Consider the following 17334-nt stretch of genomic DNA (forward strand, 5'->3'; position numbering starts at 1 on the left):
GAGTGAAGGTTTCTCATAAAGTGTCAAGAGGCTGGTTTTGACCTTTTGCCTGCTGCTGAGGCAAGTCAGAAAATAACTTTCTCAAAGAATAGAACAATATTAACCGTATTAAAGAGAGGCATGTCTGTCTGAATATTGTCTGTAAGAGTGAAGGCATTTTAACACCAAATGTTTGAGTGACGTCGTCTTCACATTTGGACTCATGATTACAGTCTTGTGTCAAGTCATCGTCGATTTAAAAACTGGCCTCACTCCCATGAATCTTGACACCTCAGCGGAGCTCACTTAACAGTTGGATAAACACAGCCGGGACTATTGGCTCAGTTTTTGTCCCTCTGAGGATTTTTGTCTCAGTTTGCAGCTGTCCAGAGAGTTGGAGGTCCCGGCCTTTCTTGTTTTAAAAAGCAGAGCATGAATGTCTGCTGCTTGTACATAGAAGTTCAAACTGAAAAACACACCTCAGAACAAACTCGGACAAATCTCAGGCAAAAGCTGAAAATAAATCTCTAATCGTAATGACAATGATAAAGTTTTTTTTTCTAATATGAATTGTCCTGAGTTGTCCTGTTAAACTTTCATTTGGGAGCATCTCCAGAGGTAGAATGGGTCACCTGCTAATCCCCAGCTTCTGCAATCTGTGAAGTGTCCTCAGATGACATACTGAACCCCATATTGCCCCTGATGCGCTCATCAGTGTGTGCATGATAGCTAAAAAGTGCTTTAAGTGCTTAGAGTGGCGTGTGAATGGGTATCAGAGCATTATGTAAGTGTAAAAGTGCTGTGAGTGCTCAGTAAAAGTAGAAAGTATTACACTTCTCATTTAATGTGCTGTTTGTTTTCTGTTTTTTTTAACTGTCACTTTCGTTATGCCTTCACTTAAAAAAAAGTCATTCCTCGGTTAAAATACTAATGAGACATGAAACACTAAAAAATGAAAAGGCTTTGAAGTACTGAATGGTTTGTGTGCGTGTACTGTGCGTTTGTGTAAGTAGCAGCAGTTATTCTACAGGTGACGGTCGGTGCGTCGCTCTGGTCTAGCTCCATACACGGGCTCGTGCGCTCCGCGGCAGCCTCGCGGGGACTTCCTCTCCATATATGGCCCAGCTGGCCCGCGAGGCTCTACATGCATGCATGCGACGACCCTCGCGCGCGACCAAATATGGACGAAGGGCCAGTTGAATTCCTATCGAATACTCGGACATTCCAAACTACTGTCTGCTGAGGAGGAAAAAAGCTCTCCGGGTGGTATGGAGCAGAAGGCGTATATAAGGACCGTGGTGGTCGTAGCCTGTCACCCCAACACCAGCTGGAGCAAGCAGCCAACAAGGTTCCCTCAGTGACAGCCTGAGACACGCAGAGGTAAGCGGCTTGGAGGAGAGAGGTTCCCTGGTGGAGAGAGGGTTAATAATTGTAGCAGTAGTTAGGTGGAGTTACTGTTAATGGAGACTGCCTTCTTGCTAGGTTAAGTGAATGAGACAGATGGAGAATAATCTGGATTTAATGGTTAAGTGAAGGGAGCTGGCAGTGAACCACAGTCTGCTTAAGCTCAGCTTTTGTTGCGACAGGTAGTTAATGGAAAGACTGGGTTGTGTTCAAATGCTGTTAGAGATTTGTAACCCTTGTAACTTTAGCTTGGAATACAATGTGTATTTTAACATTTTATGATGAAAAGTGATAATAACAAATGCTGTAATGAAACTGACATGTCTATTCGTTTACTAATATTTATCATAATTAGTTACAAGTACGTTAGTTGACACTTATCAGCACATCAGTGCTTTTTGCTTTAGTTTCAGTGTTTACTAGTGAATAGAAAACACTGAATCCAGCAACAATACATATACTTTTTAAAGCAGCTTTTGAAGGATGATTCCTTTACAAGGGCACTATAATGCATATCAAGAAAAGACAAAACCACATTTTGAAGTTTATGGGGAACATTTGAAGGCATCATTAAACTAATGGGGATTTAATAGCGTTTCTGTTTGCAGCTTAGTGACTTTGTGTCCTGGCAGGTTGTGTAAATTGTTATGACACAATCTAAACACTGGAGGCCTGAGAGAGGAGACGAGGAGAAGTTATAGTTATTAGCATGTGATTATTTATGAAACAGAACAGGGGAGTCAGTGGTAGTAAAGCACAGTGTCATACACTTTTTTGGTCATTTAGTTTATTGTAGTGTAATAATTTATGTTTATTATATAACGAAAGAAAGAAACCAAAACGTTATTACAATTAAAAAACTGCTTGGAAATAACATCAACCTAAAACTTTCAGATTAAAAACAGCAGGCTGTTGAGTTTTTAGTCAAAATTTAAAAAGGCAACAAAACATACTCAACAAAGTGACACTAGTATTAGCGTTAAAATAATTTGTCTATTAAGAGAAAATTAAATGAATATCTAACATGCAACTGGTGCTTTGTTCAGTGTGTTAAGTGCTGCTGAGTAATCCTGCTGTACAGAAATTCATCACATTTGACTTTCCTCCTCCAGAATCCGCAGACATGTGTGACGACGATGAGACCACCGCCCTTGTGTGCGACAATGGCTCCGGCCTGGTGAAGGCTGGCTTTGCTGGAGATGATGCTCCCAGGGCTGTGTTCCCCTCTATTGTTGGTCGCCCCCGTCACCAGGTATGCAAGGGCAATAAATTTCACAAAAAAAGGAAACTCATTCTTGCCTTTCTTTTTCTTACGTGCCTTGCAGTGTATCTTAGACCTAGTTCTTTACAGAGTAATTGCTGTTTGAAACTCTTGGACTCATATTACAACAAATTAAATACAGACATCAATAAATATACATTTCAGACCTAACTTGCTTTCCTCCCCTCCTCAGGGTGTGATGGTCGGTATGGGTCAGAAGGACTCCTATGTGGGTGATGAGGCCCAGAGCAAGAGGGGCATCCTGACTCTGAAATATCCCATTGAGCACGGCATCATCACCAACTGGGACGACATGGAGAAGATCTGGCACCACACCTTCTACAACGAGCTGCGCGTAGCTCCTGAGGAACACCCCACCCTGCTGACTGAGGCCCCCCTGAACCCCAAAGCCAACAGGGAGAAGATGACCCAGATCATGTTTGAGACCTTCAATGTCCCTGCCATGTATGTGGCCATCCAGGCTGTGCTGTCCCTTTATGCTTCCGGCCGTACCACTGGTGAGTCTGAGCTTCACAGAAATACAAGTTTCCTTGTCTTCAAGACAGTATTTCTTTCTCATTTAAAAAAAAACTTAAGGTCTACAATGTTTTGGAACAAAGCCACAGTTTTTTGTAGTTTTGCATCGCTACATCGCCACAGTGCATTGTAAATAAAACAATCAATATGTCATTGCAGTGCACACTTTTAGCTTTAATTCAAGAAGTTTTCCAAAGTTTGACATGAACACTGTTTATGCACAGTGCCCCATTTTCAGAGGTTCAACATTAATGACACAAACTAACATTAATTTAAGTATAAAGACACTTTTTATTACTTAATATTGCAACAACTATCTACCTGAAGTCCAGAACCTACGGACATCACCAAATGTTGTGCTTCCTCCCTTGAGTTCCTCTGCTAGACCTTTACTGCAGATGCTTTCAGTTGCTCCCTGTTTGGGTTTCTCTGCATTCAGTTTTGTATTTTATAACAGAAAAGCCTGCTCTGTTGAAATCAGGTGACTGAGTTGGCCATTGAAGAATATCTAATTTCTTTAGCTTAAGTAACTGTTGGCTTGCTTTTGCAGCGTGCTTTGAGTCATTATCCATTTGCTCTGTGTCTGTCTGACCAGCATTTAGCTGAATATGAGCAGCGATTATAGCCTTGTAAACTCCATCATTTATTCTGCTTCTTCTATCAGCAGTCATATCATCAATAAACACTAGTGGCCCGGTTCCACTGGCAGCCATACATATCCATGCCACAACGCTGCCTCCACCATGCTTGGGATCATCATTAGTTTCCCTCCTATCATGCTGTCTCTATGACAGGTATATTTCAGTGGTATAATGGCTTTACTCACTTATATGAGGATCATATTTAAAATTAGATTAAAATTACACTGAAAAGCTATAAAATACAAATTCAACACTTTGAAATAGCTTCCGATGTTATGAATTCTTCATTTGTGCCAAGGGAGCAGGCCTCAACTTGCCATGAAGCTGCTTGTCAGTCAAATTTCCTATTAAATCTGCATCTCTGAAAATTGGAGACTGTGTATAAAATGGCAGTAATACTTCAACAGTTCACAGAAAATCTTTGTAAAACCCCTTGAACTAAAGCTGAATGTCTGCACTTCAGTCCCAAATGAATTGCAGAATGTTTGTCCCAAACATTGTGGAATGCACTGTATTGTTGAAACAAATAAATGATTACTACGCTGCTTTTTTTCATTTTGTTTAGTTTCGGGTTGATTTTTGGGACAAAAAAGATACATAAAAAAACTGTCTTTTAAGCCTTCCAGTGAAAAAAACAAATGTGGACATTAGAAAGAAGCAGTGACTGTTAGCACTCTGCGCCTTTTCATGTGACTCATCACATGCGTCAGGTAGAAACCTGTCAGCTTCTCCATAACTCTTCTGTTTCTGCTCTCAGGTATCGTACTGGACTCTGGTGACGGTGTGACCCACAATGTACCCATCTATGAGGGTTACGCTCTGCCTCATGCCATCATGCGTCTGGATCTGGCTGGTCGGGATCTCACAGACTACCTTATGAAGATCCTGACTGAGCGCGGCTACTCCTTTGTCACAACTGGTAAAATAGCGCAAAATAAAACCAAAATGGTTAAAACTCAGGACATTACGTCCTTTCGCTCACTTGGATAAAATTATTTTATTCATCTTTCATTTATTTATTATTCTACTCTGCAGCAGCTTGAATTATGACCTTTGCCCTCTGTTTGTAGCTGAACGTGAGATCGTGCGTGACATCAAGGAGAAACTTTGTTACGTTGCTCTGGACTTTGAGAATGAGATGGCAACCGCAGCCTCCTCCTCCTCTTTGGAGAAAAGCTATGAACTGCCTGACGGTCAGGTCATCACCATTGGCAATGAGCGTTTCCGCTGCCCCGAGACCCTCTTCCAGCCCTCCTTTATCGGTGCGTAGCATCAACACTATTCATCTGAGACAGTGTAACAACTTTCCTTTGAAAGATCACATTGTGATTTCATTGTGTTTAACCTGAACCTCTCTGCTGTACATCTACACAGGTATGGAGTCTGCTGGTATCCATGAGACAGCTTACAACAGTATTATGAAGTGCGACATTGACATTCGTAAGGACCTCTATGCCAACAACGTGCTGTCTGGCGGGACCACCATGTACCCTGGTATCGCTGACCGCATGCAGAAGGAGATCACAGCTCTGGCTCCCAGCACCATGAAGATTAAGGTACAAAAGCAACACTGACTGGCACAAGATCACTCACCTTACATAATATGACAATGATATCTGAGGTGCAGCAGGCAATAAAATTTGTCTCATTTTCTTCTACTTGTGCAGATCATTGCTCCTCCTGAGCGTAAATACTCAGTCTGGATCGGCGGCTCCATCCTGGCCTCTCTATCCACCTTCCAGCAGATGTGGATCAGCAAGCAGGAATACGATGAGGCCGGCCCCAGCATCGTCCACCGCAAGTGCTTCTAAACATGATGCGTCCAAAGCATCAGGTTCAGGATCCAGAGCAGTAAGATGCTGCTGTCCTAGAACTGTGAAACTTCATCCTCTCATAGAGAGACCTTTGACTTCCACCAGCGAGGATCATGTCACATCTAACCTGTACATAAGTTATTTATTTTTTCTTTTATGTATGTCCTGTTTCAAATGTAAATGAAGATTGGTGTGCATATATGAGAGTTGGCTTCGAGGTATGACACACACCAGCTCGGACCAACTACATTTAAAAAAATCAAAGAAACAAGAACAAAAAGACCAAAAAAGAAACAACCCATCAAAGCAAATAAAAGCCAAAGATTTTTTCCAAGTGTGACTGTGTTGTCTGCTCATTCTGATTCAGAACATTTGTGGATGTTTGTTCATTTTATTTTACTGGTCTTTTGGATTTTTCCATTATATTCTGAACATTATGACTCTCACACAAGAGACTGCACATAAACTTTGTTTGAATAAAATCTGTAAACAATAATTTATTACCACATGTATCAACCCTAACCTAGTCTACAATTTACATACATGTATGCGGCAGCATACCAAAAACAATTAAATAAATTTAAGTCATCCAGCTCCAAACACAGCAGTGAAACATCACTGATAGTAGTCTTTATGAGGTGTTTAAAGCCTTGAGACAAACACAGAGTTCAAGTTCAAGAGCTGAAATAAATCCAGTAGTTAACCAGGCTAAACAATACGCTGACTTTCTTCTCACCCCAAAACAAAGAGAATAAATATTGTCTTGGATACTGAGTGACATATTGTAGTTTCTACAAGGTGGTAAAATAGAATTACATTCCCAAGTTCCTATTTGTAAAAGCGAAAACCCAAACATCACTGGTTAGGCTGTGGTCCTGGCCCTACAAGAGACCATTTGTAAATAACCTTTTATTTAATTTATTTAGGGGTTTGTTGTTGTTATTGTTTTCTCCTCATATCTTGACTGCTCTGATGGAGACAGAACACGCATGCGCGGTCTGGTGGAAGCGTCTTAATGTAAAACCACATTTCATTTCATATCAGTCTAGTACTGTTATACTTTAATCCAGACAGGGATAAATAATAGACGAGCTCCGGATGTCCAGGATATATATTTCAAAATAAAGCTTCCGACCATCTAAACTGAATGGTTTTTGCCTGAAATCAGCCTGAAAGCTATAACATGAGCAAAGTAGAAGATTTTATCTTGAATATCCTCTTGATTAATCACGTCCCTGGGATGTTTTAAAGCACTTGTTTGAAAACCAAAGCCGGAAGTTGTATGTGCTATTGCTGCTAGCTTTCTAACTGAGCTGGGCGTTTGGTGCCAGTAAGCAGAGCGATGCTCGCCTGCTGAGAGACGGGGTTTAAATCAATCGGAGTCCCCCTGGTACACAGACTTGGTGAGTACATATATTCCTGACTTTAATGCCCAATCAGACTTTAGTCGTCAGCCTGAGCATTGAAATGACCCCGTGTTTACAAACGAAGCTGACCGCAGCGGGCAGGTGAGGCGAACGGCTGTGAACATGGCTGTAGCCTGCTTTCACTCGGTTTGGCATTTCAAACCTCAGGTTTACACACTTCATTTATTAACTTCAAAATACGTCGGAGCTGCAACGTTTTGCTCTGCTGTGTGTTTACAGACTAAAATCTTTAAAAATGCTGCGAGCTGGGGTGTGACTGACAGAGTGAAAGGCTTTATAACAAGACAGTGTGTTTCAGTTACAGAAAAACACATCGGGAGAAATGCAGTAATCAGACAGTGACAGGATAATATACACTGAACAGGTTTTGTCCTCAGATCGGATACAGGCTTAAAAAATCAAATACTGGCTTATTTTTACTTTGAGTAACAACAAGTGTTAATGTATAGAAAGAAAAGGAAAGTGCATGTAGGCGTGTAGACTGAAATAGACTGGATGTTACTGGTCGTGTGGTGTGAGTGAGTAATGGCTGTAGTAAGCCTCAATCCTCCCTGCTCTCAGGGTAATCTGATGTGGCGGGAGGTGGGCGGGGCTTACAGGTAGACTACACCTGGCAGAGGTACGTCACCAGGTTTTGCAGGTGAATCTCGAAAAAAAACAAAACAGAAAATGTAAACATTTAATAGGTTTTATGTTATGTTACGTTATCGATATATTTTTACTGAATATGGCCAGAGCTTTAGATGAAATCAAGCGGTAAAGCTTGTTATAAATGTTTTGTTTGCATATGATGCATTAAAAAGAAGTCCCAGGAAGAATGTCAGTGTTTGCATTCATGATTATTAAAGGTCCAGTCAGATTTAGTGCTAATAACCTCCAATGGTTTTCCCTGATCTGTGGCTAACAGCAGCTGCAGACGTGGATGGCTGGATGATGGTATCATGGCTGTTTTGCAGTTTTTGACAGGAAAAAAATGCTTTGATGCATGAAAGACAATATTATTATTGTACGTTCATTTTGTTGGACTCAATTATTTTATGTGTTAATGCATTCAAGCCAAACTGCTGCCTGTCCTGAGTCATTACCAGTCCCACAGGAGGCTCTCCGAGGTTCATTCCACCTGGGTTGAACTGAGCATCAAGTATCTGGTGCTGACTGTTTGGCATCGCTACTTGAATTCAATTCTGAATGTATTACGTACATGGTATCACACATTGTATATCCATGTATAATGGCTGTTGTAAATTTAAGTCTCTTTGTCATTAAAGCAAATGTTTATAGTCGTCCCTCTGTCCTTCTGCTAATGGGCAGTATTCAGAAAACACAGTGACAGCTTTGTTAATGTAGCAGCAGAAGAACAGACTGATCAAACCCTCTCAATGGAAATCTGAACCACAGTGAAATGCGACACTGTGTGTTGTGCTGGATGCAGCACAGGGTTAATATCCACCAGAGCTCTGAGCTGACGTGGAAAGTAAAAGAAAAAAATGGCAAATAGATAATTGGGATGCAGCTTTTAATTTACCTTTTAGTGAAGTGGATTAAAACATTATTATCCCATTAACAGTGGAATAATCCTTAAAGGTACTTTTTGTAATTGCCTTCTGCAAAATTCAACTCAATGTTTTTGGATGCTTGTTGGTGTTCCTACTGTCCACATGCTTGTAAATAAAAATGTGTTCAGGGTTACTTGCCTGGTAAACAGAGGTTCCCTTTACTCTAATCAGCCTCTTCTGCTACACATTTGATATTGTTTAGAAAGCAAATAATGCACATTTGGGATATAAAGTTAGTGTTTTTGCATCTTTACAGTCTGTTGTTGGCTGCAGGGCTGCAATGATTCATCGAGTAATTCGAATAGTTTGCATAAATGTTTTGCTTTGATGCTTCGTTCAGTGCCTGGCTCTGTAGTGCACAGATGTGTTAAAATGTGTTAAACAATGTAAACGTGAGTGTTTTAATGTGGATCGTACTACAATACGCAGATGAACTGTTTACTTATAATTTAACCAGTCTGGTATGAGACTGGTATTACAAAGCCTGCCATCACATTTTACATGGAAGCATACCTGCAGCAAACACGGGTGAGTCTAAAGAGGGGTAAATACAGTCGATGGTTTAAAACTAGTTATTTTGCAATCATGTTTTTTGTATCGAGCCTTAAAAGTTTCAAGATAAAGCCTCCCACTCTCAACAGCACTTCTCATTCCACTTCATCTTCACCCAGGTTTTGTTCTGTTTACCATTCAGTCACCACTAACCATCTGCGGTGGCTGTAGCTCAGGAGGTGGAGCAGATCATCTACTAATCGCCAGGTTGGTCCGGTCGGCATTCCAAATATCCTTTGGGAAGATACTAACCCCAAGTTAATCTCCGATACATCCATCGGAGTATGAATTTGTGTGAATGTTAGAAAGCACTTTCAGCATAGAAGTGCTTCTATGAAGTGAATGAGGTATGTTATATAAAGGTCCATTTACTATTACACCACCTAGAAACTAGCAGGACTTTGTAGAGCAGCCCAGATATTTCTGTATGTTCCCCAGGAAAGGAACTTTCCCGACAGGATGTCTGTTTGAGGGGAGAGAAAAAACTCAGTGTAGCTGCTTCTGAAAACTGGGGCATGGCTCTTGATGCTCATTGGTTAAATTCTTGTCAGTAACTGTTTCTTTGAAAGTGCAGCCACGTAGAAGAACAACAAACAGCAGACTTTTAACATTAGTATGAACACTGCAAAAGTTAAAGAATGCTTTGCAGCAGAGTTGCTTTTTATTTTTATTTTTTTTGTAGTGTGTAAAATCATCATTTATTATGCTTTAAATAATTTTATGACATATTTATTCAGGAGTGACCAGGATTCATGTTCTCTTTTTTGATTTTTCTTTCTCATCTTCTTCATCTGCCTCCTCCACCACTAATCTCTCCTGGTCATCTCTCTCCATCCCTTCCTCTTCCTCCTTCAGCAGTTTGATTTCATTCTCACGTCGCAGGAGTTTATTTGCTCAGTGTGAGTCTGTCCACGTTAGGTCCACTTGAAACAAAGTTTCACTAACAGCCCGTGAATAGTGGTGAACAGGAGCTAACAGCAGCTAACAGAGACAAAAACAGCAGTGCTTATTGACAGAAAATCGCAGCTCACCTCAGTATCACTGACGTCGACTCGCTGACAGTGTAAGGGATAATATTCAGGCCGAGTCAATATCAAAATATAATAAAAATCAGGTAAATACCAAAATTTTGTAGGGCTTCAGCTCTCGTCCAGTATAATGTGAGAGGTTGTTGACAAGATGATGATATAAATCGCATGAATGTCAGGATTACACGTCACAGCATCAGTAAACAAGTAAAGGGAAAGTGTTTTACTTCCTCTGATAGAGAATATACCCTGTTTGTTTACTCGTGGTTGCCATAGTTAACTGCCTCTTCATAATGTTTAGTGGATTTTTAGGCTTATTAACAACAACAACAAATGTTGAATATGAAGCTGCCAGGCAGGAAAAGAGGAAAACCAAAGAAAAGATTCATAGATGTAGCGAAGAACATGCAGAGGATTAGTGTGAAAGCAGAGGAGGCTACTGATAGGAAGAGACTCTCAGTGGTGACTTCTAATGGGAGCAACAAGAAGAAGACGACCAAAGAAAAGATTGCAAATTTGTTTCAAACTGTATTTTGTCTCCTTGCAGTGATTGGCACCAGGCAATAACAAGAACCATGGTGACCAAGAAAGTGAGGACAGAATATATGAAGAAGTTCAGGGACCCCAAATGGGAGACGTTTTCTAAATGCTATGAGGACTCTGTGAAGTACCGTCTGACTCGCCGGGTGATAGAACACTCCCACAAGCCCTGGTTCTGGGAGGGCTGGGACAGCGGCTCTGACTCCAGCGGCTGGTCAACACCAAGGCTGACCAGGAACAAAGTGGTTCCTCTGTCTCTCCCGCTGCCGCCCACATCCTTGGAGGTCAAGCAGAGGTTGTTGGAGTCAAAGACCAGTCCTGTGCAAAAGCCAGCGTGCGAGGATGGAGAGACTGACGTGGGGGACCGGGACGCTGCGGTTGTAGATGCGGCACAAACCACAGGTAAGAGAACGGGTCACCAAGCAGAAGTTCTAAACATATGCTTGATTAAGTTTCTTAAATGTGATTAGGCGCCGCTTCTCTCCCTGGTAAATGTTTTAAACATATCGTAAAAATTTCTGCTTTGGACAAGACATCAATTTGGTTTCCGAGACTTTGTGTCATAGCAAGGGTACATTTTCCAGAGAACTGCAGTTTCTGATTAATATTCTTTCAATTAACTAACCAAATAAACTAGAAGTAGCTCTGATAATAACCATGTCAATCATGATGTGGCAAAAACTGCAGTTCCAGAAGTGGCCACTTGAGGCTGGCTCCAAAAGTGAGTTAGTGTCTATACTTGTGTTAAAATGTTAAAACTTCACAGCTCTCAAATGATTTTTTACTCCATGGTCCATTGATCAGTTTTTTTCAACTACACAGTAGGGAAACGTTTTTTTAGATAGATAATTCTTTTGAACAATGGCTGAAATGTAGGCGTGGCCATTTGACCTTGCCATGGAAGTTTCAGTTACATGTCTTGTCTCTGCATCATAACTGTACAAGTTAGGCTCAGTTTCCTAATCAAGCCTTCTAGCATTAACACATAACAGCATTCCCAGTCTCTCATACAAACATGGTCTCTTCTCAAAATAAGAAATCCAAACCCATCAGGTGGCATCACCCACGTCCCTCTCAGGTACTGCTCTACCGTCAGGGCTCAACATTGTTTGATCCTCGGCTGTTCTTTGTGTTAGCTTGTCAGCAAGCAGCATGATGCTTATGGTGCACATTAGACCTGCTAAACATGAGCTGCTTAGCTTCGTTGTTGCAAGGATGTTGACATGTGGGTCAAAGCCCTGCTCAGTGCAGCCTCACAGAGCTAACCTTGTTTTACTCTTCTGACAGTTGACGATGATGATGATACTACATTAACTCAAATGCAGTGTATTTTGTCCTGAAATGTACAAAACTAACTGTAGGAGAAGAAAGTGACCATGTTTGCATTTGTGCTTCAATTTCACCTTTTCTTTTTTAGTCTTCAGAAACAGTTTGTAAAGATCTAACAGATGGTGTTTTTTGTGAACCCTTTGTAAGCGTCACTCTGACAGTACGAGGCACAGAGGCTGGTTTACCTCAGGAGACAGCAGTGCTATAAACGTTTGGACTGAAAGTTCAGCAGTCAGATGGGACTGTTGTTGCTGAGACACTGAGCTTAAAGATAAAGGATCCATTGTGTGCCTTTGACATTTGTGATGTCTGCATTTCAGACAGGAGAGTGCCAGGAAGCCTGCTTATCTCTGAATTTCACAGTCACAAATAATTTCATATAGATTGAGACACAGCAGCGCTCTGCAGGGTCACTGTGGAGCCATCCAGCTCCATCGAGTGGTTGATTGGTGTATTGGTTTAGTTAGTTAATCTGTTTGTTCAGTCAGCAGAGCTCAGTGGATATTTAAACGATTTCACTGTTTCCTGTGTTCTTGTGAAGCAGCAGTTGTAGAAAATGGTGTGAATGAGGCCGGTGGCAGTTCTGTGGCGGTGGCTCCAACAAACAGCGCACCCTCAGACGACACACCGACAGACAACGGGCCAGCCGACTCGGCGTCTTCTGATGCGGAGCCAGTAAAGCCAGTATCCCGACGGCAACGCCGCCGCCACATGCCACGCTCTGAGCAGCCGCACCGAGACAGTTCCCAGGATGACAAACCAGCCGTGATCCGTAAACCGCCGAGAGCAAAGAGCACGCCGGTGATCAGCACCAAGGAGAAGGAGAACCACAGACCGTCCAGCCGGCTGGACTGGAGCGAGAGACAAATGGAGGTCAAGAGGACAACCAATGATGTGAGCGCTGATCTCAGTTGGGATACTGCAGCACTTTTAGAGCCTTTAAAGCTCAGGGCTCATGGCAACAACAAATATACTTTACTCTTATGACCACTAGCAACTTTTCAGAATTACAATCAATAATTTGACTGTTTTTAAGTTATACGTTCAGATTTTAAACACCATTATATCTCAAGAGACAGACTTGCTAACTAGAAAAAAACACGTAGCACATTACCAGCCTTTTTCTTTCTCGGCCCGTCCTTGGTAGTGCAGGGGTCCTGCAGCTCGACCTCATTCACAGGACAGCAGAGAAGTGAAACGTGTCACCGAACACGCAGCAAACATGAATAATAAAACACCGGTGTAGCTTTGGGAAATGACTCCTCTCTCTGGTTTCTCCTCACAGAGTCACACTTCTGATGCCTGCGTTCAGACCCGCAGGGAGTCTGACAAGCGGAGCTCCAGGCTGGACCGCCGGCGGGCTCGATCGGCTGACCTGGAGAAGATAAGACGCTCGCAGCTGATGGTGGTGGACGACCGCTGGATGACAGAGTACATGCGCTGTTTCTCCGCCCGGCTTAGGTAGAGATGGGATCCACCTAGAATCCCTAAATACCAAGTTTCCTTACGTGCAAATATCAGGAGGAAATCATTTCTCATTTTAATTAACAATCCAGAGAGAGAACCGTGTTGCCACAAGACAACACCGCTCGCTGCGTTGTCTCCTTAGTTGACAAAGAAATAAGAAATAAAGTGAAGAAGTGGGACGAGCTACTGTTTTCGATCCAGTTGATAAAGTTCTAAATAGTTTATGAACATCAAGTTTACAATTTTACCTTTCTGTACATGGGTCGTTACAAAAAGTACCTTTTTTATAATAAAGATCAGAGATTAGATTCTTTTAACAGATTTGGGACTATTTTACGTATATCTTTGGGATTTCAGTAACGAAATGACACGAAACAAATCGAATTAACTTAAAATTCATTTAATTCGCTTCTCTCTGGGATCTTAGATAACTTCTCTCAGTTACTGGGTGAATTAGCGCTTGAGCCAGGAGGGTGTCACTGCTCATATGAGAAAGGGACAGTGTTACACGAGTGTGTCTGATCACTGAGCAGCGGAGTTATCAGCTAGACTGCAGCGTCCTTTGGAAGATGTTTGATGTAAGATGTGCCCTTACATCAGCGTTTATCTGCATTCACGACCTTGCTGCTTTGGCTTCCTGATGGAGACAAAAAGCTCTTAAAAGCAGCTGTAGCAGAGGACGGACACAGCTCGCAGCTGTTTATGGCGCCCCCAAGTGGTCAGAAGCTGCAGCTTTAAGCGCTAAAATGCTCCAACGCTCTTTTTTTAATTCAAGATATTTTTATTGAGTATTTGTGGATATAGTTTACAAAGAAAACAAAGAAGGCGGAAAACACAAACTGTTTACAATGAATACAAAACAGACATGTTGGAACATTGTTTTCCTCTCTTATTATTTACCAAACAAGCAAAAAAAAAACCAGAAACAGAAAAATAAAAAATAACAAAATAACAAAAGCCACAACCCGGGAGGGATTATGAGCTTCACGTTCCCGTTAAGACATCCGACCACTCTGGAGAAGCAAATCCGTTAGTCAGCTGGAACATCCTTAAGTTGAAGTTTAGAGAAGTTTTCCAGAAAGAGACCCCAAATTTGATCAAATGTGCCCTTTTGGTTCTGGGTGGAGCAGTGGATCTTTTCCAGACTGAGACACGACATGAGATCAGCACACATCAAAATAGCACGCCTAGCCAAGAGGGAACCAAAGGACAGCACCCTGCGCTTTGCTCTGGGAATATACTTATCATCCTCTCCCGCTTTACCACAGAGAGCAAGTAGGGGTTGAGAGCTAGTTTCAGGCCGGCAGCCTTGTTCAAAGTGCAGAAAACCTCCCAAAAGTTTGCCAGGGCAGGTCCACCGATGCTCTTTGTAGTTAATTTCATCTATGCAATAGGTGTACAGAACATTTATTATGACTTGTGATGGTATGCTATAGCCTTTCCCACGTCTTCACTTGATGCCACATTACACGGGATTATTTATGACGAACTAACGAGACAACAGGAACAGTGTTGTTTTGCTGCAGCATCCTGTCAGAGCGAATCGCTGCTGTCGAGAGAGAAAGAAAAATACTGTCCTTAGAGTTCAGACTAAAGACCATTCATGCAAAAGTTGTTAACCATCACCTTTTGTTGTTGTTTTCCCTACGACAGTAACGATCGGCTCTGCAGGAACAGTTCAGATTTCTCTTTCTGAACACTTTCAGATGAAATTGGCTGAACTGTGTTTCTCTGGTGTTGTTTTTTGTATGAGAATGAACAATAAAATGACTCGTTCTTAGATTTTCTATACATGTATCTACAAAAAAACACACCCACGTCTCTTTTGAATGTATTTAGTTTCTGCTCTTCTTTCATTTAGAGCTCATGTTAAACACACATTCTGTTTTCAGCTCTCTCTCATGAAGCCAGCTGTGTGTTTACACCTCAGAGTTTGATCGGAGAAAGGCCCAAACTGGAACTTTTGATATCTGTGTATTTTGGATATGAGGACTCGCGCTTAGATTAAAAGAAGTTAGAAACACATGATATGTCAAATAAAGCTCAAATCGAAGGTATTTTTACAGAAAAGGTTAGTTTATTAAATTGTAATCATTGTAATTATTTAGATCAGGTAACTGTTAAGCATACAGTATATTTATTGCAGAGTGTAGTTGGTGTGTTTTCACCTGGGGCAGCTTCTTTTTTTTAAATTGATTTTTAATCAGAAATAACCTGAGTGTAGTGAGTGTAGTGAATGCTCCACAGGAAAAAAGCTTTTAGGGTAATTACGCAAAACTAGATGCTTCTAAAACTTTTACGTGAAATGAGGAGCAGCCATCATCGCCGTACTGCTGTCGCTCTTATTTTTTTAAAGACAGCCAGAACGTATCAGAATTCCAGTTTAAAGTTTCTGCAGCGTCCTGGTCCACCAGGCCTGAAACAGACCTACATGTTTCCATCAGCGTGAAGAAAAGCACACGTGTTAAAGCGTTCTGAGTTTGTGGCGTCTGTTATTTGTTGATTTTAACTGAAGATTGTAAACACACTGTGAGGTCATGGCTGCGTCTCGTGACTCAAACTGAGGGCTAATCGTCATTATGTACCAAGTTTACAGCTTTGCACTCAAAGAATGTTTGTCGTTTACACACCAACCGAACCTCTTCACTCTGAATGTTCACAGCCCTTCGTGTTTGTCCTGACACCACAGGAACTTTAAAAACCAGTGTTTGTGCTGTAGGTGGCGACGGAGATGTCCGCACGCTTTACTGAAGTAAAAGCACTAATGGTTAAAAAAAAGACTCAGTCGTGACCAAATGTTTTGTTGTGTAAGAGTAGCAAGTATGGTTTCGCAATTAATATGTTTGCCTATTGACTAACTCTGTTAGAGCTGTGAGTGCTCAGGGTTCAGAAAGTTGTAAAGCTTCATCCATGTGCTCAAAACATGTTGTATCTAAAGTGCACGAGCGTTTGTTTCTGCGTTGCTTCAACCTGAATGTGTTCTCACTGTCGGTCAGCGTGAACAGTCAACATCACTGACAACAGCAGCTATCAAGTATAACCCGAGGCATAACGTGATGTTGTTATAACTGAGGGCCCTCAGAAACCGAGTGAGTGCAAACACAGCTGTTAAAGACCTCGGAGTGAGAGTGGGTAAACGTACCTGTAGAGCTGCTGTGGATGCAAAGGTCCTGCTTTGGTTATTTATCTTCATAACGCATTTTAAACGTATGAATGTCGAGACAATCACTAGAAATGATTTGAAAGTGGAAAAAACGAAATATGTAACACTTAAGATAAGCTGTGGAACAGAGTGGACGTGGGTGGAGAAAATGTTGCTTTGTCTGGTTTACCAGCAACAGATGAGAAGGAATGTGCATCACATGTCTGAGTATTTAATGCTGTCGACATATTTCGCCCACTGTATTTGTACTTAAAAACATGCACAGGCTATATTTTCATTCACTTTAATGCATTGCTGTGAATAAATTATTTGAACAAAACCTGATTTGAAGAGTTGATCTTTGAGCCTTCGTGCTTTGTTAACCATGTCTTGTAATTTCACCTGCATTTCTCCAGGTCGCACGGCTGAAAACGCTGCTTATCTTTGATTTCACTTGTTTTACAACTTAATATTCGCTGAGTAAAATTACACATATCTTTTAAGCATCGGTGTTTCAGGGGCTCCACAGCTTTGAGCTTTATTCTGCTGATTGGTGGACAAAGATGTAAAGTCTCAGTGAAAACTAACAGCATCGTTAAGGAAATCTGTGCAGACAGAATCAGAATCCCGTTCTTCATGTTTACGCTGGAAGTATAT

The 17334-nt window shown here is 41.5% G+C and overlaps 2 protein-coding genes across 5 annotated transcripts; both read left to right on the forward strand.

Annotated features, from left to right (window-relative positions):
* The first annotated feature begins 1029 nt into the window (after positions 1–1029).
* On the forward strand, positions 1030–5970 carry acta1a (actin alpha 1, skeletal muscle a). The gene is made up of 7 exons (XM_082536837.1): positions 1030–1359; positions 2496–2635; positions 2838–3162; positions 4580–4741; positions 4893–5084; positions 5197–5378; positions 5490–5970. Exons 2-7 carry the CDS (start codon positions 2507–2509, stop codon positions 5631–5633), a joined length of 1134 nt encoding a protein of 377 aa, XP_082392963.1. The 5' UTR covers positions 1030–1359; positions 2496–2506; the 3' UTR covers positions 5634–5970.
* A 955-nt stretch (positions 5971–6925) lies between these two features.
* On the forward strand, positions 6926–17022 carry ccsapa (centriole, cilia and spindle-associated protein a). 4 transcript variants are annotated; one of them, XM_082536233.1, is made up of 5 exons: positions 6927–7039; positions 9314–9378; positions 10747–11141; positions 12610–12962; positions 13354–17022. In XM_082536233.1, exons 3-5 carry the CDS (start codon positions 10775–10777, stop codon positions 13531–13533), a joined length of 900 nt encoding a protein of 299 aa, XP_082392359.1. In that variant the 5' UTR covers positions 6927–7039; positions 9314–9378; positions 10747–10774; the 3' UTR covers positions 13534–17022. The 4 variants fall into 4 exon arrangements, with proteins under 4 accessions (XP_082392360.1, XP_082392359.1, XP_082392358.1 ...); XM_082536232.1 differs by having other exon boundaries at positions 6928–7039; positions 9291–9378; XM_082536235.1 differs by having other exon boundaries at positions 6929–7039; positions 9291–9378; positions 12613–12962.
* The last annotated feature ends 312 nt before the right edge of the window (positions 17023–17334 follow it).

The sequence above is a fragment of the Aulonocara stuartgranti genome (genome assembly GCF_965226115.1).
Source record: "Aulonocara stuartgranti genome assembly, chromosome: 6".
In the NCBI taxonomy this organism is placed as follows: Eukaryota; Metazoa; Chordata; class Actinopteri; order Cichliformes; family Cichlidae; genus Aulonocara; species Aulonocara stuartgranti.